The sequence below is a fragment of the Apaloderma vittatum genome, unplaced genomic scaffold (assembly GCF_000703405.1).
Source record: "Apaloderma vittatum isolate BGI_N311 unplaced genomic scaffold, ASM70340v1 scaffold9102, whole genome shotgun sequence".
Lineage (NCBI taxonomy): Eukaryota > Metazoa > Chordata > Aves > Trogoniformes > Trogonidae > Apaloderma > Apaloderma vittatum.
This window is the reverse complement of record NW_009703030.1, coordinates 3,706-28,286: the sequence shown is the minus strand read 5'-3', so window position 1 is coordinate 28,286 and position 24,581 is coordinate 3,706. Positions and strand designations below refer to the sequence as shown.

Sequence of the window (24,581 nt, the reverse complement as noted above, 5' to 3'; positions counted from 1 at the left end):
TCTTCCGACATACGGAGAGTGAGAACTCACACTCTTTGGAGAAGTCAGGTTTTGCCAAGAGCGAAGGTTGTATCTCAGATACCGCCACAATACAAGTTGCTTTATAACTTAAATAAGATCTCATTCAGATGCTATTTAGTGCTCCTTGTAATGTTCACTGTCACATCCCAACTGGCCAGCCCAAGCTCCTGGGACTGGTGAGTCAGACCTCAACAGGCTGAGGCTGGCTCACAACCAGTCACTTTTTAGTTGTTTGCCTCCTGCTTTCCAGCTACACTCAAAGCCGTATTTTCCATTGTGTTTCCCTGGGACCGCAGACTTTCCTTTACACTATTTTCCTTTCCAGTTGGAAGCTTAGGTCCTGAAAGGAGTGGCTCGGTGAGGGTTCAGACTTTGTAGGCAACAAACACATACAACATAGCTGGCGACAGAGCTTGGCTGGTTCATCTTGTGACACAGAGAAAATCACCATGGGATGGGTTTGGTGTTGGTTTCCACCTCTTTTGTCACTTGATTTTATCCATGTGAGAGAAGAGCAACCCATAGGAGAAGCTGAGGGTCACCAAGAACCTCATCAGCAAACCCTTCGTGAATTTGTCCCTGGAGAACAGGCCACAGGGCAGACCATGCCCTGTGCCATGAAGCCACTAAAAGACACAGCCTGACGTGGAAAGAGCAGGCTCACATCCAAACTTCCTCAGGAGAACACTTCTGAAGGCATTTAACTTTAAACATCCACTTGAGATATAAGCCCATGCTGAAGCGCTGCCCTGGAGCAGCCGTGGCTGCAGAAATTCTCTCCTAAATCAGGACAACCCTCAGCAGAGTCCAAGCTGACTGCTTTCATTAGGGCCCTTCCTGAGGAGATCTTCCCTCCCTATCACACTTCCAAATTTTTCCATAATTTGAGGACTGTGCCAGACCCAGTTGCCTTTCACAAGCCCAGCTTCACTGCAGGATTTGGGAACAAGGAGGAATACAACTGCCAGATGAGGAAGGGTCTACAGCTCCCGCAGAGGTTTCAGAGGCAGGATCTGAGCATCGCCCGTTCTCCCTCTTACAGAAGGTACCAAACCATACTCTCCAGCAGCAACTGTAGCATCCCTGCATGGTTCACACCGATGCTGGCAAGCCCTGTAATGGTACCAGAGCTTTGCAGAACACAGATATATTTTTAAACATAGCCTGCACAGTTTAGGACAGAGTCTTGCTTCCAAATATTCTTCCAGCTTCTTCATAGCAAATCAATTCTTCTCCTACGAGTTTTTCAAGTTTCCAGGAAAATGCTTGTTCATTGCCCTCGTAGAACCATCCACCTCTTTGTAACAAAGTTAAGTTATGATTTTTCCGACAAGCCACTTTTAGCTCAGGCCCGCTGAAGGGCTTCTTAACATAGTTCTGACTCCAAGTGTTGGAAAAAAGCCAGGGCTTTATTTAACTGGGCATCTTTTGCTCTGTTTCAGTTAACTAGAAATGGCAGCGACACGGCACGTTGCTGGTTCAGGTTAGAGCACGAACTCTTGCCGTGAGAAAAACGACTGGAAATTCCAGAGAAGCCTGCAGGCTGGTAAAAGCAGCAACCCCTGATGCCAGCAAGAGTTTTGGCACCAGAAGAGCTGCTTCCAGTTTTCTGCTCTCTCGGGTCATTCTGCTTGAATCTCCAACGTCCTGTGGGCTGTCAAAGCATCACCTATTCCATCTCCCTGGCATCCGTGGCTGAGTGTACCCCAGGGGAAGAGGCAATCTCAAAGGCTCAGAGCTGTCTGGAAACCTCCAAGATTCTTGTTTGCATGGAAGGATATAAATAAGTGCCCAAGCTCACACGTCCAGCCAGATCCAGGCAGGTTCCTCTCGCCATCCCCATGTCATCCTACCCTGCGGCTAATCCAGACTCTGCTAGTGCAGAGAGTGGAATATGTGGAATAAAGGGAAGATTTTGGAGCTCAACGGACGAAAACCAGGGAGAAACGGACTATATTTAACAGACTTAGACCCTCCAGAAGAAATGAGCTGTCAGCTGGCTCGCTGAATGCAGCCCAAGCGTTTTCTGGTTGGTTCCGAACATTTTATTCTGTTCCTACTTCTGAGCACAATGTGCATTCCCTCTGGACCTCCTCATATGAGAAAGCAGCTTGGTTTGCACCCAGCCAAAGTTTACAGGCACAACGGAGCTTTAAAATGAAAAACAGCCTGAAATTTTGATCTTAAAAAAGAACAGAAAATTCTCCTTCTTTTAATGCAGTAATTCCCAGGGGTAGCTGGTAACCGAGGGACATGGGGTTGGAGGGTCCCAGCTCGCCACTGGAGATTTGACTGAAGCATGATACGATGTTCCCTTTCCAGGCTGACTTCATTCCTTCTCACTTGCAAATGTGCGTGATTGTCACGGGAAAAAAGTCACCACAGCTCTCAGGTCCATTTCCCTATCTTTCAAAAAGTCTGTGGAAACTCAACAGATCCTGGACCACAGCTGTGGCATGCAACAAAGGGTACCGGAGCAACATCTGGGTGACTAACAGCATCCTGTGCAGCAGGCAATGGAGGGAGAGCACCACTGCTCCAAGTTCGAGCCTCTGACCAAGATTGCAAAGTGAGGCAAATTCAAACAAATTCAGAACACTCCTTCCAGCAACTCTGTTTAGCATTTCTAGCTGGTGTCCACCACGCTGGGGGCTATTTCAGAGTTTCAGATTTCATCGAGTTATTCACATTTCATTCCTTCCAACGGAAGAAATTTGTATTTTTACCTTATTGCTGCTTTGCTTTTTTCTTTTTTTATTAAAAAAAAAGGGGGGTTGGAATTTTGTGGTGTTTGCAAGGACTGGGACTGCCATCTCTGCAGGAGGAGGAGTCAGCAAGATAACTATCAATCCAATAGCAGAAAGGGCTTTCTTTAAGAAAGAAAATGCTGTGACATGTTGTACAGGGACTACAAGAAGAGGGTGATGGATCTGGGCTAGTCAGAGGCTAAGGAGAGATTTCATAGCAGCCTACAACTACTTTGAAAGGAACTCACAAAGAGGACAGAGCCAAACTCCTCATGGTAAAAAGGGCAGGAGATACAACAGGCACAAATCCCAGCTTGCTAACTTCAGACTGGATGTCTGTAAAAATTTCTTTGTAGAAGAGAGGTCACGCAGGGCATGGTTGTTTCATCCTGCGCCAAGCACCACGTCTCGGTCTCTGTCGGGGTGTCAGATGCGCACATGCTGGGTGTAGTAACCACACCTGGCACCTGAATGTCCTCTGAGCCAGGATATGGACCCGAGGTCCCAGCTGGAATCACCTGCTATCTCCCCCTTCTTGCAAAAATAGAAAGAGTGGTGCCAGGCAGGCTGTGATCTGAGCAAACACACTTAGAGAAAACGAAACATGGAGGAACTTCCAAGCACCTGGAATCATCCCTCTCCCATCAGGAACGAAGCCAAGTGCTCAGTCCACAAATCCCACACCAACCTTCACTCGTGGCTGTGCTGAACACCCCTAGAAGCGAAGCGTGGCGATAGGATGACAGCTCGGATGGAAAGTCCCCTCTTAAATATCCTTCTGCCTCATCAATCGTGGCCAGCTTCAGAGGGCAGGAAACACGGCTCCTGCAGAGAGGCAGAGCATCACAGAATCACTGAATTGTTTAGGTTGGAAAAGACCTTTGAGATCACTGAGTCCAACTGTTAACCCAGCACTGCCAACCTCACCACTAACTCATGTCCCTGAGCACCTCATCTGCACGGCTTTTAAATCCCTCCAGGGATGGGGACTCCATCCCAGCCCTGGGCAGCCTGTGCCAGAAACAGCATGGACTTCTTCACTTTTGGGGTGAAGAAACAAAAGGATAACCCAACCCAGTATGACAACTGTTACGCCTCATTAGAGTAAAAAAACAGTCACCTGAGAAAAAAGGACAACGCCTAGTCACAGAAAGGCACTGGAGCTGGTTATGGGGAAGAGAGAACAGCCAAACCGGGTTCTCTGAGGTTCTTGGGATCCACGATAAAAATAACAGAGAAGGAATTCCAGCAGAGAGGGATAACGACAACAGACGGACACGATGTCCAAAACAGACGCTTCCTGACATTGCAAAGCAGCAGAAGCCCCATGTGTTGCCTGATCTAGTCACGAGGTGGTGTCCCTGGCAACAGGGAGGCTGGATTAAAATGATCTCTAAGGTCCCTTCCAGCCTAGGCCATTCTATGATTGTATGATTCTATTCAGCTAATTTGCAAACCAGGTCTACAATCACATCTGACATTATTTTTCCAAAAACGCATTTCCATTACACAGGCCGTGAAGTATCCCGAACGTCACCCAGCAGATGTGCCAGTCTTACTGCCTGGGGACTCAGTAACAGACACTTACAGCGTGATGAAGCTGCTGAGTTCTTCGGTTCCCCACATGCCATCGTACGTCACTGACCGCTCTCTCTTCTCATAAATCTTGACGGTAGGAAACTGAGTGACATTCTCCTTGGTGCAAACGCCGGGCCAGTCCCAGCAGTTCACCCGAGAGAGTAAAACCCCCTCGACTCCTAGAGTGGAAAAAAAAACCAAATAGAAATCATATGAAAAAAAGAAAAGTAAATAAAATGGTCAAAAAAGAGAGCTTTTTGTGAACTTCTTTTGCATATTATCACACAGATTTGTATTAACGCTGCCAGAATTCCTATTTACTTTGGTGTGCATCCTACAAGGCTGGATCCTAGCAGTCAGAGCAAGCCCAGGTGGGCAACTGCTGAGAAGTTGCTGGAGTTCAGTGCTACTTTGTGTGAGCAGGAGGTCAAAATCCAGCCCTGAATACACAATCCCTTTGAGTACAGGCTATTTCTCTCTTGAAATAATTCATGGATATGCCTTAACACTTCTGAGCATAACAGTAACTATTTCCAGCCTGTGAATATATTAAATACCCAAGCAGCTGTGGACTAATCCAAACAGCAGACCAGGGAGAGAATAAACTCAGGGAAGAGGTAGGTCGCACTTCTCAGAAGAAAATGCCCACAGACATTCACATCTGGCTGGTTACTCAAAGGGACACCAAGAAACCCTGAGGCAAGCATCCAGGAGCAGAAAAGGGAGTAAAGAAAGGTACTGGAAATGCCTTTGGAATAAGCCCAAGACACAGAAATGATGCAGGCCCTCACTTACAGGAATGAGGCAAAAAACAGCTTGGCATGGAGGAGGCTGATGCAGTCAAAGCTTTTTCATTTATTAAGGTGCCCAGTATTGAAAAGGGTCTGTTCTACCCAAACCATCGAGCCCAATACACAAGAGAGCAGCTAAAGGTCTCATGAACATGATAGATGTGATAGAGGCTGGCAGTCTGACGGCACCCACCTCACCCTACCTGTGCAAGCTGCTCGTCTCCAAGCCACTAGCAGATACCTTTAGGACCTTCAGAGAAAACCTGGGGTCTCCCAGGTAAGGGACATTACAGAGCAGTCAGTCCAACTTTGGTTCCTGCTACTAAAAAACCCTGTTATGGGTTTCACCATAACAAGAAACTCAAGGGATCCATACGCAGTGAGACAAATGAAGGTCTGTTCCCCACATGCTCTCCATGAGCCCAAGACACAGTTCTACCATGTCCTTATCAGCCTTTGTTTCATCTGCAAGTTGAGTGAAGACCAGCACGTGCTTTTACTGGCCCACAGCTAAGCCTGTGCTAGCCAGCGGGCAGGTCAACCATCACCAGCTTCAGTAGCCACGACCTCGTGGTTGCCAGCCTCACCTAAGCTGCCTCCTACCCACCTGCAGGCTTGACCAAGGACAACTGGGCTGTCCAAAGTCCATACCCACCACAGGAATGCTACATCTCAGGAATCTTCATGCCTTCCCTAAATTGGTTTGAACAGGATTCAAGAGTTACATGGGAAAAACGGGATGAAACCTCAAGACAAGTACCCACATGGAGGCTGATCATCGCGAAGCGTCCTTCAGGAACCAGGGGCAGGCGATGAGGATTTCTCAAGAGTACGGCACATCAAAACAGCCACACTCTCTTGTCTGCCTGTCCTGGGTTTGATTCCCATCGCTGTTTTCATTAAAGGCCTGGCTCATGGAATAAACCACACACATCCAATCTGCAAATGGTCCCAAGCCCCGGGGGGCAGAAAGCAATTAGAAGGGCCAAGTGTAACAACAGCGGCGTTCTGCGATGAGAAGCACGGCGCGCAGATATCATCAGTGCTGCAGAAAAGGGCAAAGCTCGTTCTGGGATAAACTCTCAGCAGTGTCTGCAAGACACAGGAGGAAAACGATGCTCTCCTGTCCTGGTGAGATCTCTGCGGAGCCCAAGAAACGTGGTTTTGGAAAGGCTTCAGCAGATAAGAAAGAATCTGGAGAAGTTTGGAAGATGTGCCTCCTGAAGAAAAACCCAAAGAGCTCTGTTTCTTGTGATTGGAAATTACCTGGAAGAAAGTAAAATCTGCTCTGGAGACAACAGTGAGATCACGTGCTGCTGCCAGCTGGGCAAGGACAAGCAACCCCGTTCCTAGGTAGGGAGGTTTGACCAAATATTAGAACAAGCTACTGAGATCCAAGCACAGACGAGCCTTTTTGGCAGAGAAGCTGTGGAAGGGTTTTAAGCACAAGTTACAAACATGCCTGCCAGGGATGGGCAAGGCATCTCCACAGACAACGGTGACCTTGCCACATGTTCCTATCCCCTATCCCTACATCCTTGGCATCCCATCGGATCATTTTCTGCAATCCTCCTTTTAGGTTTGGTTTTGCAGCTCCCCTGAGGAGTTTGCTGCTGTTCTGCCTTGTCAAACTCATGTACAGAAAAAGCAAGAGGCAGCACAGAGCTAAGGGTCTGCAATTCCACTCAGACGGTCAGAAGTTGTCAAAACACTCCCCGTGAGGAGAAATGGTTTGTGTCATTCTCCAGGCTCTGAAATAACATCGCAAATTAAACGCCCGGCCCTGGATTTATTTCACACCTCTGATCCAGTATAGCTGGTTCTCATCATCAGTTACCACATAATCTCGTGTCTTGCCCAACTCTGAAAAATATTGACATGGAAATCGGGCTTTGATGTCTTCTTGAAATGAAACTGCAAGGCTGCTATAAGGTCCCTCAAATATGAGTTTTAATATTTGGATACTACCCCAGGGGATTACATAACAGGCTGCTCCAAAGCAGCCCCATCTGGCCTGAGGAACACCTGGTATAGAATGATCACTCTGCCATCCCAATCTACACCATATTATTAATTACTAATGAGCAGCAGCTTCAGGAGTTGAGTAACTCAGCAACAGACTGTTCAGACCTGTTGAGAGGCTGGATGGGAAGAAAGATGAAAGAGGAACACAAGATCCTGTTGTTCTGCGATTTTAGGTGCTACTAAACCCAGAAACAATGAGAACCTCTGTCCCAGGGGTCTTAAAAAATGGACAAGATAAATCATCAGTGCTATAGGGAACAAGAAAAATCAAGAATCCCCTAAACTTCCAATCCTTTAGAGGGCAGGACTGGCTTTAGAAAAACCTCACTTGAAGAGCTGGTCCAAAGGCTACAACATGAAAGAGAAGTTACGTATGAAGTGCTGCACTTCAAGAGGAGGAATCTAATACGGGATGGGAAACGTCTACTGCGACTGAAGACCTGACTGAAGCTCAGAACCTCTTGAGGGATCCCTCCCTCCTGCCTTCACTACCAGCATCACAGGGTGGACTCCTAAACCCTTCCTTCAGATTTAGGTTCCATCCATATACATCGTCAAATCATGCCCGTGATTTTCATGCCTTTGAACCACAACTTCGGACTCCTGTCTTTGGGATTCAAGAGGACTCCACGAGTGCAGAAGAGGGAAGCAGAACTGGTTTTCACCACAGGCTATTGCTCTTCTTAGGTACTGGTTTCATCTCCTCTTTGCAAAAAAGGCCAATGACAGAGCTAAGGAATGTTAAAGCACTGTCTCACCTTCACACGTTCCTCTCCTGTCCCAGGGCTGCTGCTTCCATAAATTCACATTTTGCCAAAGCAAACAAGAGCTGCCGCAGTGAGCCTCAGCTGCAGAGACGCTTCTCTTTATCTCTTGCTAGATCGGATCTTGCAACAAAGGGAAAACACTTGAGGGGCTATAAACTTAATTTTGCAATGATCTGCTCAACATCTGCTACTGGATGATTCACAAGGTCATTCCAGTCTCCAACCTCCTCCAACCCATCGCGTTTGATCTCACATGGCCTATTCTCAGCGCCCTTTTGCACAAAGAATTGGCAGCAAAAGCAGGACTTGGTTCTGCAACTCCAAATGTGCCTCAGGAGCGGGTGATTCACTCCTCAGACAGCTGGTCGTGGCTTCTCAGCCCTTAGGAAGAAAGCTCCACCTCAGAGAGCAGACAGGAATTCCAGCGCTTCTGGGGTTGCTGAGAGATTGCCCCAAAGCCATTTTATGACTCTCAGTCCTGCATAGCTCAAGATCTTCCTGATCTAGACTTCTCTGCCTTGCAACTTCCGCATCTTCCCTCATCCTGGCCATAACTGAGAGCCCACGGACTCCTTTTAGGTCCTCCAGCTCCCCTGGTAGTCCACCTGTGACTGAAGCTCCCCCAGCAGCAGAGACCAAAGATCTCCAGACTCACTGATGTTCTTTGTCCTTCCTGAAGCTGCAGCAGGGCAAGCAGGGTGGAATCATTTCACAGGTCACATCTGGCCTGGGAGTCTTTGGTGGGACCTCACTGATCACAGGGGAAAGGCTCTGACCTTCAGTTCATAATCTCTGTTGAGAATCTGCCTGTGGCTGCTTCCAGGTACTGAGATTGCTATCAAATGATTTAAAAAACACACGGTGAAAGCCCGGCTGCGCAGAATCAGCCATGGTTTGGCCACTGGCTCAGGAAGAGGTGGGGTTTCACCCACTGACTCCCCCAGGTTGCTCCTCTAGCTGCTCTGACTACTGGGGAGTCTAAAAAAAAATAATCCAAAACCATCAATGACCATAACAACCCTAACAACAACAACAACCCTCCTTGAGCTTTCCTGTTTATTCCTGGGATTTCAGTCCAGATCAAAGCTGCTGGTGACTTTCCCCTCAAGTGAACTACAAATGCAGAACCACTTTCATCCAAACCACAGCGCTGCCTGCAGCATTCCCGGGAAGTTTTCTCGTAAGCAACTCCCACTGCATCTGCTTCCCAGAAAGGTGGCTGGGTCCTCCACAGACTCGATACATGTCCCCACTGCTGAGATCTCAGCCTGAATCCTGCCTGTGCCCTGCAGGACATGGTGCTCGATCCCAGGAGATTGCCATTGTGAGGAGAAATGAGCCTTGATGAAGAAGTAAAACCAAAAGAAGGCACTAGCAGCTTTCACGGGTGCCAGGACAGCTGTCGCCCAGATCCACGCGACTTCCGAGCAGTGAGATGGGGATGAAGCCACCTGAGTGTCCCCTGCGGCCAGCGGGAGAAAGAGACATCTCTGCATGAGATTCAGCCCATGGAAGAATGATGGATGTGCAGAAGAACCCACCTCCCTCCACTAATTGTAGAGAGGGGTGGGGCTGTAGACCTGAATGAAGCTCAGTCGGGGCTCACACTGCCCAGGAACTGCTCAGAACCTCCTGAAGGATCACTCCCTCCTGCCTTTACTATCAGACTACACAACATGTGCTGCTTCTAAGTGTTGCTGATTCTTCCCCGTCACGTGCTATTTATGGAGTTTTGTGGCCGTCTGTGAGACTTCCCATGTAATGAAGCCAGTTTCCAGGCCCTGAAGGCATCATCATTATAAATTCTTCGTCTGACACCGTAGGTCTGGGCCTGCCTGCACCTGTCTGTCACGCTTTCCACCAAAGATGGGGCCAATTACTGCTCCTTTCCATATCAAGTACTTCCAAGGACAGGAGACCTGATGTGCCACCCAGCACACTGATTTGCCGTGCACCATGTAATGCATCTCCTTGGTCTGTGCAGGACCTAGTCCTGAGGGGCACAAACCGTTTCTGTGACACAGGCTACGGTGCCTGCTGTTTGCTCCTCCTCACTACAAAGCCCACTCTGTGTCCCCCATGGCCACTGGTGCTCCACCCTGGCCCTCCCCACCCTCTCCAGCATTCATCATGTGGTCACTGTGCCCATCAACATCACCATCATCATCACCATCATCCACCATGTGGTCACTGTGCCCATCACCATCACCCATCATGTAGTCACCGTGTTCACCAACATCACCATCATCACCATCATCCACCAGGTGGTCACTGTGCCCATCAACATAACCATCATCCATCACGCAGTCACTGTGCTCGCCAACATCACCATCTTCATCACCATCATCCATCATGTGGTCATTGTGCCCACCAACATCACCATCGTCATCATCATCATCTGTCATGCTGTCACTGCGCCCACCAACGCTGCCACCTCAGGTGCAAGGCATTTTGGGAAGCTGGTGGGCACCGATTTACACCACCAACATAAGGCGACTGCAGAGAGATGAACTCCCAGCCCCACGACTTTACAGAGGCACTAACGGACTGTGAAGATCCCTAAATAAGAAAGGTCTCTTCCTACGCAACCTGATGTGGGTATGCCTTCCTTAGGAGTCTGAGGGGAAAAAAATGAGTATGTTCTGGGTGAGAGCCCTTGGACCTGTAGCACCTTACCTTTCAGGCGATCGGCCACCTCGATGTAAGACCGCAGCACTGCCAGGGACACTGCCTCCCCTGAAACACAGACAAGACATGGCTCTGAGGGACACACAGGTGACAGAGTAGCCCCACCTTGCTCTCCAACAATGCCGTGTAATGATTCTCCACATCCTAAGACTAAGCGTAAGTCTCTTAAGACTTGAAAGAAAGAAGAATTTAACGCTTCTGTGCAGCAGCCAGGTTGTCTAGGCTATCCCCTGAGATCCATGCTACCACAATTTCCCAACTTGTCCTACATATGATCCCTGTAAAATTAAGCTTAAAAACACATGAACATCGACATCGTCTACACTAAAAGATAGTGTCTTCACATAGTATTGGTCAATGAGACAGAACTGATTTAATCTGATTGCCAACCATGGGTGGAGGCACTTTTACATCGTTTAAACTTGCCTATAGGTTTGCCACATTATGCAAAGCATGGTGAGCAGCACAAGCTCAGAGAAGGCACAGGCAGGCCACCTTTCCTACTCACAGCTGGCATAAAACAGCACCACTGTCCGGGAGGTCTCCAGGAGGGCTGAGTCGAAGGTCTCCTCTGTCAGGGCAAGGACCTGATCCAGACGCAGCTCTCGCTTCTTGTCCCTGGAAACTGCTTCCACCACCTGATCGTCCTGAACATCTGCAAGGGACCCAGAGCCATGTGTGAAGCCACGGCAGAGGGAACTGTCGTCCACAGGGCCACCCCAGGAGCAGGTTTTTCTAAGCCAGGCCCTCTTGGAAGAGACACGGTGACTGCCAGCAAGGGGAAACTGTCTCATGTGGGGGAGTGGAGGCACAGCCACACGTACAGACTCACTGAAAGGCACTTAAGGCTGTCTCACAGCAGCTGTGCCCTCTGATTTGAACACTAGTCTTTGAGCATGTTGGCTCCTCTAGGATCTTGCGCCGTGTCTTCTTTTTTTTTTTTTGCAAACAAAACCAATTTTGTATGGAAAATGAATGCGTTTTCAGGGAAGCGTTGCAGGGGCCAATATTTTCTCCCTGGGGAAGGCAAGTCTGGAACAGCTCTTAGAAAAACATGTCTCAAACCGTTCCAAGGGGATTGCTAATTCTGAGGCTCCTCTTCTGATGCCTGAGGAGGAGACAGCGTCGGGTGCACTTTAAACCCCTCATGCTCCTGGAGCTGGATGCATCCCAGCAGAAGCACCCCTGTTCTTCACCCAGCACTTCTGCAACTATTCCTCTAACAGCTGCTGATTTTCTTCCCTGGCGTCTCCCCTAAAAATCATGCTTGTCTGTCACTAAACTCCAGAGAATAAAAGACTCACTTTATACAACTGTGATGTGACTGTGAAGGTTTGCCTTGGATCTGGAAAAGCGTTCTCTAATGTCTTTAGCAGATGCTGACTGCATGTCCTACCTGATGACAATCAGCTTTACACTGCCTAGTTGCACACCTTGATTGTTATTCTCTTTTTCATCCTCATCTTCCTCCTCCTCCTCCTCATCCTCCTGGATTTGTTTCACCTTGTTCTTATCTTCCACCAGGGTTATAATTTCATCAGCATCTTCCAAGACCAGGTATTTGATTGCCGCTCCCTAAAGAAAAGGGAATAAATCAGTGGGAGCAAAACATCACCCCGGAGCCATTCTGATGGGTCCAAACCCAAGGCTGACGGGACACCATCACCCAACTTATTTTTGGGGCAGGTCAATGGATTCCTAAATCTGTCAAACAAGGGAGGATCTGGGGTGTGTTTCTTTGGCCCAGTTTCACCTGTGCATGAGTTTTCTTGCTCCAGACTGATGTCTGAAGTGGGGGAAGTGACCACCCACTCCACCTCCCAGCATCTTAACATGGATCCACCACTGCAAGAAAAGCTTTAGTGAAGGAGAGCGGGGAGGTACAGGGTCCACTCAACTGTACCCCCATCTAGAAGGGTCAGGCTGGGTCAGAGCAGCCCATCACAGCATAGGAAGCTGCCACAAAAATACCCTTTATCTCATGGATCTCCACCAAGAAGAGTGCTCCCGAGTGTACACAGGCTGCCAACCCATGAAAAAGAAAAGAGCAGAATGTATTTCTCAGAAATGAGACCTTGGTCAGATTAAAACCAGTTCTGGCACCGCCTCAGCACTTCAGAGAAAATAAATTCTATAATGAGCTGAGAGACATGACAAACTGCTGGCACCTCTCGTTGGCTCTAAGAGCAGAAACACAACAAGCACGTCTCTCGCCGAGCCCTCGGGGGATGCTCGGGTTCAGGTCTGATCCTGTATCTCCACAAAGACAAGTGTGACAGTTCAGGTAATGTGGGGCAATGTGTGCTCCCTGCTACTTTTCGGCACCGAATTCCACCTTGTCACACAAGCTGGGTCAGGTCCCTCCAGAGTTTAGCTCATCTTGATCAACCTCATTTAACTTACACCCTGCTCTTTTCCCAGATCACTGCCAGAGGCATTCGGTTACGTCACTTCTGAGCTGCTCTTTGGTTGTTTGCTTGTAGTTCCACACTCATTTCCTCTCCTATCTTCTGAACGCCTCTCCTCAGTGGGGAAAGGCTTTTAGGGGTCCGAATCTTTGAGGAATTTGCACTTGGACTACTACCTTACATAATTCACAACCTTGTGTGGCCTTAAGGTGTAACAGAGATGTCAGCCTATGGTTTGAACCCAAAATAAACTCAGTATTTTATCTTCACCAGCAGGCACAATGGCTCTGCAGTAGCAAACTCAGGCAGTTCCAAACACATGCGTGCATCTAGAGGAAGACATTTCTCCCTGAGCTTCTGGGAACAGAGCTGACCAACATTCCAACACTTCTCAAGAGCACCATGCCCAGACAACGAAATAAGAACTGTACAGTAAAGAAATCCAGCATCTAACCTCATCTGGTGTCTTGAGAGCGATGTTTGACCGGAGCAGAACATTCAAATCTACGAGGTCCCTTCCAAAATACAAAATGAATATTAGAAGTTGCAACGTGCGAAGTCCATTCAGCCTGCCTGGCTGGCAAGCTCACCTCTCTCAGCAGCACCATGTCCTCACAGAAGTGTGATTCAGCACCCTCGAGAACCTGTAGGAACCCAGAATCATAGAATCATAGAATCATAGAATCATAGAATCATAGAATCATAGAATCATAGAATCATAGAATCATAGAATGGACAGGGTTGGAAGGGACCTTAAAGATCACCCAGTTCCAACCTAGAATCAATGTCAGTGGTGGAGAAATGGGCCTCAAAGGATCTTCTGGTGGGACTGCACTACATAACGTGCCCATTTCGCAAGGGGTTTGGATTTCTTTTCTGTGATTTCAGCTCTGGGGCACCCAGCATAAGAAAGACACAGACCTGTGGAACCATGTCCAGAGGAGGCCACGAAGTTTCTGAGGACAATGGAACAAGTTGCCCAGAGAGGTAGTGGAAGCCCCATCTCTGGAGACATCCAAGGTCAGGCTTGATGGGGCTCTGAGCAACCTGATCTAGTGAAAGATGTCCCTGCTCACTGCAGGGGGTGGGACTAGATGATCTTTAAAGGTCCCTTCCAGCCCAATACATTCTACGACTTTGTGATTCTATGATCAAGGGGCTTGACCACCTGCTCTATGAGGACAGGCTGAGACTGTTGAGGCTATTCAGCCTGGAGAAGAGAAGGCTCCAAGAAGATCTCATAGCAACTTTGCTGAAGGGGCTATAGAAAACCTGGGGGGGGCTCTTTATGAGAGCATGTAGCGACCGGATAAGGGGTAATGGTTTCAAATTGGAAGAAGGGAGATTTAAGTTAGATATAAAGAAGAAATTCTTCGCTGTGAGGGTGGTGAGACATTGGCACCGGTTGTCCAGAGAAGTTGTGGATACCTTGTCCCTTTAAATGTCCAAGGCCAGGTTGGACAGGGCTTGGAGCAACCTGGTCTGGTGGGAGGTGTCCCTGCCCAGGGCAGGGGATGGAATTAGGTGATCTTGAATGCACCTTCCAACCCAGACAAATCTACAATTCTCTATGATTCTGTGATTCGGGTCTTTGCCCATGCACTGGTAGCCACATCCAAGCGCAGCTGCTCTGCTGGTGGACTGCAGCTCATGGGCAAATGCAGCCAAGAAGTGCCTCCATACAGGGAAGTACCATGGTGGCAGAAAGCTGGAAGAAGAGAGCCCACACCCACCCTTCCTCTCTCTCCTCCCATCGGCACAGCTGCCAGCAGACATCCCCACAGGCCGTGCAACCGTGCTTATAGGGGCTGCCCACCTCCTCTGGTGAGACCCCATGGAAGTGTTTGCAAACACAAGCCAGCCTGGTGTTTGCAGGCTGCTTCTGAGCCCATGGAGTAGAGATGAATAACTCGTGGTCAACCACAGAAGCAGCTAGATCTCCACAGCACAGCTGCACTATGGCCAGACACAAGCATGTCTCCTGTCCTCCTGGGGAAGAAGAGTGCTGATCTAACCCAGAGAGCCCTCACCGACTCAGGAAGCATCGCTTATTGAGCAGAGACCCCCGTCACACCCCAGCACCCATAGCCCCCCTCCTTTACTGGATCTCCTTCTGCCCTTAAGGGCAAAACAGGGCAAAACATAAGCTTTCCACTCGTGCTAAGTTTTCTTTCCAAAATCTCTCTTAGTTGACTATTTTTTTTACTTCTAAGTCAGTGAGAGACTCGAACTTTTTTACACTTCCAGCCAGTCCGAAACCAAACGAATCTAATTCTGGACAAGTCCTGAAATGTAACACTGTCTTGCAGGATAAAACCTAGTTTTATTGCCTCTCATCCAAATATGAATAAGCTCGCTGACTCTCATCCTGGTGGTGGGGTAACCAAGCTCGGGAACAGCACTAAAAGCAAGGAGAACCCCAAAACACCTGAGAGCAAATACCTGGACAAAAGGGCAACTCCTGCTTTCCCCAAGAGCTGCCATGCCACAAACTCTGCTGTCCTTCTGTCAGCCTCGTAGGTCTCTTTCTGGCTGAGGATGAAGACAAGCGGTAGCCCAAGCTGTAAGTGAACAGTGGAAACCTTCTCTGGGTCCTCAGCAACCTCTGTCTGCAAAAGAGACGTGGTTATACTGCAGCACATCTCCACACCACTGAAAGTACCTCAGCTGTTCTCCCAGACACCATGTGTTCCCCAGCCACAGAAATAAGGAAGACCCTCAAGAAAAAGCTTCCAACCTCCATTCTAAATCACTCATCAAAGCAGAACCCAAATAAGCCAACTGTTCCAACCTGTCACGACCCACTCTGTTAAAAACCCAGGCTTCATCATGCATGTTCTTTGCAACTTAGCAACTCCAGACCTCAAATCTCCATTAATTTTTATTTACCTGGCATCCATTCCCCAGGGGAGTGTGAAAACCCCCGCTGCAACATGCAAGAGCTGGCACCCTCTCCCTTCCTGCCTTGTACATGCTGCTTCATGCCAGCACGGAGCTGCTTAATGATGTGCCTTCCCTCCAGGGACCTAACCCAGAAAAGCTGTCTGAAGGAGGCACTTCTCAGCTCATCTACCCATCCTTTTGGCTGGCCAGAGATGTCATCAGTGAGAATCGGAGGTCTGCTGAAGTTCACTGCCCCATGGCAAGAGGAGATAGGAGGGAGCTTCTTGGCCCTTGTGTTCACCAACATATGAATGACTGATATCAAATTCCCCAGGAATTTGCTATCAGTCACCAAATTTAATATTAGTCCACTGAATCCTAGAGGAATGGCTGGAGAAAAGGAGGCTGAAGGGCAATCTCATTGCTCTCCACAGCTTCCTGAGGAGGGGATGTAGAGAGGGACATGCTGCTCTCTTCTCCTCGGTATCCAGTGACAGGAGTCTGGGAATTGTTCAAAGCTGCACCATAGGAGGTTTAGACTGGACATTAGCAAGTATTTCTTTACCGAGAGGGTGGTCAAATACTCAAACAAGCTTCATATAGAGGTGGTTGATGCCCCAAGCTTGTCAGTGTCTAAGAGGCATTTGGACAATGCCCTTAATGACATGCCTTAATTTTTGGTCAGCCGTGAAGTTGTCAGGCAGTGCGACTAGATGATCGTAATAGGTCTCTTCCAACTGAAATATTCTATTCTATTCTATTCTATTCTATTCTATTCTATTCTATTCTATTCTATTCTATTCTATTCTATTCTATTCTATTCTATTCTATTCTATTCTATTCTTCTGTTCAACTCCACTCTATTCCATTCTATATGTTCCAGCAAAGCCCAAGGGGCACCTCCACCCCGCTCCCACCCATGGTACTTACAGACAGCTGGAGGAGCACACGTTGGTGTCAGGGCTCCCTAGAAAGGTCTAAGTAAGCTGAGCAGCGCAATGGAGCGTCACTGCCATCCAGCCCCATGCCTGTTCCTTGCTTGGATCCACCCTGGAAGCTTTACCACTAACTTCACGAGAAAGGGGCATATTCTCACGCTCAGCCTTGCCCTCTGCTCACACCTCTCTCACCCTCACACCCGCGCCAGCTGCCCTCACGTCCACAGCCCAAATGGCTCCTCTCTGCCAGTCATACCACCAGAGGAGCCTCCATGAGCTTGAGATGCCTGTGGATGTTGAGCTTGGTTAGAGCCTGCTCCATGGCAGTCCTCCTGCAGGGCTGTGCCAGGTCTGTGGCCCGTTGGCAGTGGCAGAACAACAGCCGGGCAGAAGACACATCAGGCTCATCATTGCTGTGAGAGAAAAAAAAAAAGCCACGCTGAGCCTGACATCCACCGTGGGGTTTTAAAAGGCTCCAGCAGAATGACTGTGTTTGCTGACATGTTTTACAGGGCAGATGAGCCTCAAGTTCAGGGTTTGGCAGCCATGTGGGACCTCTTTGAGAGCCCTACAGCTACAACTGTGTCCAGATGCCTTTCAGAATTGTGCTGAACATCTAATGAAGACCCTGGCTCCCCAGGTGTAGCTGACCCCAAGCCCACAACAGTTGGCCCATTTCGAGACAGACACAAATTAACCTTTTCTCAGCGGGATCAGCAATGCCATTGTAATGGACTCCAGCAGGAGGAGGAGAGCTGAAGTCTACAGCTTTGCCCATGCCTTTTACCTCACTGATGACATCTTACAGACTGTGAAAGGACTATTACACCTTTTGAACAGCACTGGTTTTGGCTATGTCAAAAGAAGCAGTGAGATCGAGTTTCTGGTTAGTTGTTCCTGCTCTGATACCATCCCTGCTGTTGGCCTCTGGGTTAACTTTGGGAAGCCACATTCATTTTCCTACGCACCCACTCTCCACCTCTAAACCAGCAATCACCTTCTTTGTAAAGGGTTTCAGCTCTCTCTGTGGTAGAGTGTAGTATTAAGACCAAAAATGGTCAAAAGCTATGCATGCTGGTGAAGCTACCACCATGTCACCAGCTAAGAACATGGCCTGTTGGTGTCCTCTGCTTCAACCAGAATAAAGCCAGTTCCTGTCCAAATGACAACCGTGCCATCTAGTGGCAGCCACAAGTTTGCTGTCCCTGGTCATGATCCTGATGGGATGGCACCTCCGGGAAGGAACACTTTGGTGCCTGTCCCGGTGTCACCTGTGAAAGCAGGTAAATCGTTCTTGAAGTGCTTTGCTGAAGATGCAACGTGCTGGGTCATCTTCCCACCTTCCTCCCTCTCACTTTCCTGGCTGCAGCAGGTCACATCAGCAGCAAGTCATGTCGAAGGATCTGCCCTTCTAAAGCAGTTCCTCCTTCATGGGAAGGAGTTGGCCTGAGTTGGCCAAGTCCAGTGAGGCCATCGGGTGGGAAGTTCCAAACACAGGAGCAATGCCTCAAGAAGCTGAACTACAGAATCATAGACCAGTTTTGGCGGGAAGAGACCTTCAAGATCATCAAGTCCAACCTTTTCCCAGCCCTGTCAACACCACTAAACCATGTTGAATGCCACATAGAATCATAGAACATTTGAAGTTGGAAAAGACCCTTGGGATCATCGAGTCCAGCCATTAACCCTACACTACAAGTTCACCCCTAGACCATATCACCCAACACCACATCTAAACGACACTTAAACACATCCGGGGATGGCGACTCAACATGCTGAGATGAAAACTAAAAATGTATTTAAAAAAATTCTCGTGCCTGTTAACACCATGATATGGGCTCAGCCCCCATTCCTGAGTATCCTGAGACTTCTGGCTGCCAGCTGATGGGAGGCTGCAGGTAACAAACATCTGTTTTCTCACCCCCCTTGAGAAGCACCTACAGCCACAGCAGGGCTGAGATATGGAGCTGGGTGGGCTTCGCTCCAACCCATTAGAGCAGTACTTTCCCTTCTCGGCTGGCCAGGCTTGACCACCGAAGCACAAGGCTGAGTGTTTTGAGACTATAACGTCAGCCATATTGGCCCTCCTGAAAACCCATGGCTGAAGCTGTCAGTTATGAAAAGGAGAAAGCGGAGTGTTCTATGAAATCCCATTTAATGAGCAGTCACAACTGGCATGGCTAGTCCAAGTCCAGGAACACAAGCAGCAACTGGCTTTGGAAAAGTGAAACAGATCTGACCGCTCACCCTTGGCATAACACCCTAATACCAAACTCCACATTTGACCTGAGAATGCGAAAAACCAAGAGTAGAGCCAACAGTGCAGCTACATCAGCTGGATGTACACCCCATGGATGGAGTAGCTCTACCTGGTGGGTGTGTGCTTGGACATACCCAGCATCTTTCAACAGCGTTGCCTCGGTGGTCAGAACAAACTGGTGGACAGTCCCGTAGACAAAAGCTGCCTCCATCACGGCTCTGTGCTCTGGAAAGAAAAAAGCAAATCTCAGTTCATCTCATCTCCCCTCCAGATCTCCTTCCTCATGCTCCCCACTTGCAAACAGCAATGCCCAGGCCTTCGGAAGCTCTTAGTAAAGTCACAGCTGTCTGTGAGTAACTAGAGTTGGTCCCAGTTGTTGAGCCCCAGTAAACACACGGGTGGTGTATGCGAACCCATTCTACTGCATAACCAGAGATCTGCCTATGGGTTTATTCATTCTTCAAGTCGGCAGCTGCTGGTATGCTTTCCCCCTCAAGTCCATCTCTGAAAGTTTACGCTCCCAGCAAAACTTTCCTGGTGCAACCGATCTCTTTGGAAACGCAGCAAGACATGCAGAGGTGGGTGAGCATTTCAGGTTTCCTTGACCCTCCATTTGCAGGATTTTTTGTAAGAAACACAGCTCCCTTGCACATAGTAAAAAAGGCTCTGGGAGGAGAGCAAAGACGAAAAGCTGAGTGTTAATACCTGCTGTCCCAGTAGCTGGTACGTAGGCAAAGACCATGTTCGACCTTCCTTTCAGTGTATTTTCAACGTTCTGAAGATCTGCCAGTGTTTCGACGTATTTAACTTCATTAAAGAGCAGGGCACTGAGGAATCAGAAAAAAACTCATTACGGACTGTTTTCTTTTAAGAGCGAATTTGCGGCCACGTAACAGTGATGGGAAAAATGATGTTAAGTTCCAGCTTCTCGCTGGCAGATTGAAGTTTCCCAGCCAAATACGGCTGCTGGCGAGCCATCTCGAGAGCACACATTTAACAGGGTCAAACCATATCAAATAGAGAATCAGTGTTCTGCTTGGCTGAGATCGTCTGGAATACGTCGGGTTTGTATTTACGCAAACTTTCGTGCCACCAAGTGAGAAAGGAAAGTAAAAGATTTCAGAGGGATGCATCTGGTCTGTACTTACAACAAAACGTTAGCAATGATGGAGTTCACGTCAAACAAGGCGTCGGTGGGGAACTCTCTGATGAGGAGGTTACCTCTAGGGAGGGAAGAAAAGTATCATCAAAGAAACTGTGAACGATGAGCTGCATGTACTGATTTAATTGCCACTCTGCTGAATATTTCCAGCTATCTGCTAGCAGGGATGGCTGGAAAGAAAATGTCAGGATTGAATTGGGAGAGCTTGTAGGATGAGGTGTCCAGGCAATGCTGTTTTAGTGAAGTCACCTCTGTCACTGCCATTTCACTTAGCTTCTGGGGACTGTTGTTGACGAGAAGGCTAGCACAGACCAGCAGAAGAGTTCTATACTCTAAGCATCATCCTATAGACCCTCACTACCAGAGGAAATGTTTCTGTGGGTCAGGTACTACAAGAAAGCTGGGGAGGGACTCTTTATCAGGGAGTGTAGTGATAGGACAAGAGGTAAGGATTTCAAACTGAAAAAAAAGTAGACTTAGACTAGATATAACGAAGAAATTTTTTACAGTGAGGGCGGTGAGGCACTGAACAGGTTGTCCAGAGAAGTTGTGGATGCCTCATCTCTGGAAGCATCCAAGGCCAGGTTCGACGGGGCTTTGAGCAACCTGGTTTGGTGGGAGGTGTCCCTGCCCATGGCAGGGGGGTTGAAATGAGATGATCTTGAAGGTCCCTTCTAGCCCAAACCATTCTAGGATCCTACAGTCCTACAATCCTACAATTCTATGAGTCTACGATTCAATTAGAACTGAGCCAATACATGGAGAAGCTTCCAGCTGATAACCCATGGAAAGACCAAGAGCTAAACCTTGGCATCCAGGGCAGATGAGGTAACCACACCAACAGGACAAGCACCAGAGTGTTTCTTTCTAAGACTAGATCCAAACCAGAGTGGTCTGAGTGTAAGTTTGGAGGACCTGGTGGTTGGAGACCACAAGGACAGAAGAACACTGATGGAGGATTTCTCTGGTGGTTTCACGTCGCAGCAGAGTCCTCTGCTGCTCAGAGGAATGCGGGGCAGGACGGGAGGTTTCAAACTGAGGACGAAGCATCTGCTTTGTCTGTGTTGGATCTTTCAGGGGTACTTTTTGCTAAACTTTGTATGTCACTGCTGTCCTCATGGCTCCTCTCTTCCTCCACAGATATCTCTGATCACTGCCAGTATATTCTTCCAACTTTCACACCGAAAAGCAACCACAGCCTGGTGCCCAGAAAGCCCCTCTCACCTGAACAGGTAGGCTTTCCTTAACGCGTTTTCTTTTGCACAGTATCTTGAGACATCCTTGTCGGGGCAATTCACCTAGACATTGAAAGCAATTAATCAGACATTCAGCTCCACAAATGAGTACAAACATGCAGCACTACAGTTTTCTTTTCTGCTAGGAGAATAAAAACAGCAAAATGGAGTCCAGAGGTGGGGACTGGAGTTTAAATTCCACTTCTCTTGATATGAGTCAGATGAGATCAAGAGATCTTATAATCTGCCCAGCATATTCAAAGTGACAGATCGCTGCTTGCTTATTACATTTAGCCAGTATCTAGTAGAAACTAAATACAAATGCACACATATATATAAGCACTTCTTATCATCTAATTGCCTGAATTTATAATACCCTCACCTAAACATGCATAAAACTTCAGCTAAAAACTCCTTTATATGAAACATTCATTGCACTGAATTTAAAAGTGAACCGACCCCCATCCATCACTCTTTGCAGCTTCTGCTGGCAGGAGGGAGCTATGGAGGGAGCTGGGCAAGTCTGTCCTGAGGGAGAGGAGGGGGCTGATGCCCTCTTGTGCAGCCCAAGGGGGATCACACTCTTCCTCGTGCCATGCCCATGGGTACACAGCAACATGCCCCCCAGCCATGCACACCCCACAGCTGCTGGGAGACCAGCTAAGCCTGGTATGGGGGGTTGCCCATGAAAAAAACCAACCCGCAGGAAAAATGTGAGTAGCTAAACATCCCCTAAACTCATGAACACACATCAAAGCGCACGGGCTCGTCTACTGAGACCGAACTGGGAGGCCAGGAGCAGCTCAGGGCTGTCCCTGCCTGACCCATGGCATTGCCAGTCCTCTGTTTCACCGTGTTTGGAGACACAGGGACAACTTCCAGCTCCTCTGCGACATGGCAACCTGCCCGTGTCCCTAGGGCAGAAGGTGGGATGCAACTCACAAGCAGCAAGATGTAAGGTCAGGGCAAAGGATAAAACAGGATGTCCTAGCCCACCAAAATCTGCTTTCTTGTGAGGTCCCACCACTGTCAGTCACCAAGGTGGTTCTGTCCTTCCTGCAGGACGTTCTGTAGAAATAATCTGCAGAAACAGCCCGTTCCATTTCTTGTCCTCATTTACCTTCACCACTGAAATGCCATAGTCCTGGAGGGCCTCAGCCGAGTCCTCAATCTGCTCCAAGAAGGGCTGGGGACCAGGAGAAACTGAAACACAAAAAAACCTGCCCTGGTTTCACAGAATCACAGAATTGTTGAGGTTGGAAAAGAGCTCTGAGATCATCAAGTCCAGCCTATGACTCAACAGCATCGCAACGGCTAGACCATGGCACTAAGTGCCACATCCAGCCTCTCCATAAACACCTCCAGGGACAGTGACTACTCCCTGCCCTGGGCAGTGCATCCCGATATCTGACCACTCTCTCCATGAGGAAGGGCTTCCTGAGATAAATGTCTATCCCTTCCAGCCAACAGATGAGGCAGATGAGAGAGTACCTTCAAGGCAAGCACTGCCCGTGTTCTGGCGTTGTGACAGCATGCCCAGGTGCCCATCCAAACATCTCTGGGACACCTGAGCAGGGCAAACAGGGACTAGGAAACCACACCTGGGGGCTGTGAAGGAGCAGAACAAGAAAGGCAAGGCCAAGGATCTCCTTCTAATTCTTGACAGCCCTCAGTTCCCCTGCATGCAAGGGAACCTCCTTTCCCCTGGAGGTATCATGGATGAGAAACCCAGCTGCCTTTGAGGGTGGGTTTCTCTTCCATGATACCTCCAGAAAATAAACCAGAACATTAATGAAGACGTTTGGAGGAGTGTGCCTGGGGACACAGCCAGGAAAGATCCCATCCCCAGAGGTCTCTGACTGTCAGGAGCACTTGGGGCTGTGCAAACACACATTTGCCAGCTGAGCTCCACCAGCTCCTCAGAATCACTTTGGGTTTAAAAATCATTTGCTTCTTCATTGTTCCACTTCCACACAGGCCCTCATACAGGCTTTTGCTGAAAACTCAGCAAAAATACCTACCGTTACGGTTGAAATAAGCCAGAGATGCTTTGCCAGCTTGCAAGCTCCTGAAATACTCCTGGGGGCTCAGCTCCTGCAGCAGCCTCGCACTTCCCCACATTGGGATGGAGGAAGCACAGAAGAGCAGGAAAGAGAAGGAAGAAACCCATCTGTCCTTTCGGCGTGACATGGTGGTCATCAGCTACTGGCACAGGAGAGTCACAACTGGAAAAAAAACCAAAAACCAAATATATAGTATACATATTATGTATATATGCATACAAATATATATGAGTGTCTTCTGTTTGGGTAGGTGGAGCACAACTGTAATTTCCAGATGTGACACAAACATCTTGAGGACATCACGAATTAGTCACTAGAACAACGGGTGATTCAGACAACTGTAAAGATGACAGCAAAGGCCATTCTCTTTCTTCCGAGCAGCATCTGTGAGTCCATCGACCCTCTGTGCTTTCAGTTTAGGGATGTTTTTCTTTCCTGCTATTTTTTTTCCTCTTTTTTCTTTTGAGTCATACTAAAAATTACAGGTGCAGGCAGAAAAAGCTGCCTCAATTCTTGTTAAAAAAAAAAAGCTTTGAGAGTGCTAAATGATATGGGAAGGTTTCAGCAACATCAAATGGGAGAAGGGTCTGTGCAAACTCCTCGGGCTTGTCACGCCTTGCTCCGACCAGCCTCGCGTTATTCTGACATGGGTGGCACGGGAGCAAAACCCATGACCCACCACGGGCTGGAGGGCAGTCCTGGCAGTCCCCCTTCCACCTCGAGTCTCCCCGTGAAGCTGGTTAGGAGAGGAGCCAAGGCAATTTGTGAGGTGCCTTAGAGAACAGAGCAAAGACGGAGCATGCAAGTCAGTTTTTATGCTTCTTGCTCAGATTAAGGATGTCAAGGAGAGCTTTGTGTGGACAACCATGAGAAAACACCTTCATCTCACTTCATTCCTTTGATTAATACCAGCTTCCTCTCAGTCTGCTCTTCAGATATTGCTTTTTGGAGGTGAGTGAGCTGGAGCATGGCTGGTCCCTGGTCAACAAAGAGACAAAGCTGGAGCTGAAGCCAC

At 48.4% G+C, this 24,581-nt stretch overlaps 1 protein-coding gene across 1 annotated transcript in view; it reads right to left on the bottom strand.

Annotated features, from left to right (window-relative positions):
• Nucleotides 1-23,693, bottom strand: part of TXNDC16 (thioredoxin domain containing 16) — a 33,133-nt gene extending 9,440 nt beyond the window's left edge. Inside the window, exons 1-14 of the mRNA XM_009864455.1 lie at nucleotides 23,525-23,693; nucleotides 22,624-22,706; nucleotides 21,493-21,566; nucleotides 20,255-20,329; nucleotides 19,812-19,933; nucleotides 19,241-19,331; nucleotides 17,103-17,259; nucleotides 15,468-15,634; nucleotides 13,480-13,540; nucleotides 12,051-12,192; nucleotides 11,126-11,272; nucleotides 10,606-10,665; nucleotides 4,357-4,525; nucleotides 3,457-3,593 (exon numbers count right to left, since the gene is read on the bottom strand). Of these exons, the coding sequence (XP_009862757.1) occupies nucleotides 3,457-3,593; nucleotides 4,357-4,525; nucleotides 10,606-10,665; nucleotides 11,126-11,272; nucleotides 12,051-12,192; nucleotides 13,480-13,540; nucleotides 15,468-15,634; nucleotides 17,103-17,259; nucleotides 19,241-19,331; nucleotides 19,812-19,933; nucleotides 20,255-20,329; nucleotides 21,493-21,566; nucleotides 22,624-22,706; nucleotides 23,525-23,693 (1,654 nt within the window). The remainder of the gene's footprint in view (nucleotides 1-3,456; nucleotides 3,594-4,356; nucleotides 4,526-10,605; nucleotides 10,666-11,125; nucleotides 11,273-12,050; nucleotides 12,193-13,479; nucleotides 13,541-15,467; nucleotides 15,635-17,102; nucleotides 17,260-19,240; nucleotides 19,332-19,811; nucleotides 19,934-20,254; nucleotides 20,330-21,492; nucleotides 21,567-22,623; nucleotides 22,707-23,524) is intronic.
• Between the last annotated feature and the right edge of the window lie 888 nt (nucleotides 23,694-24,581).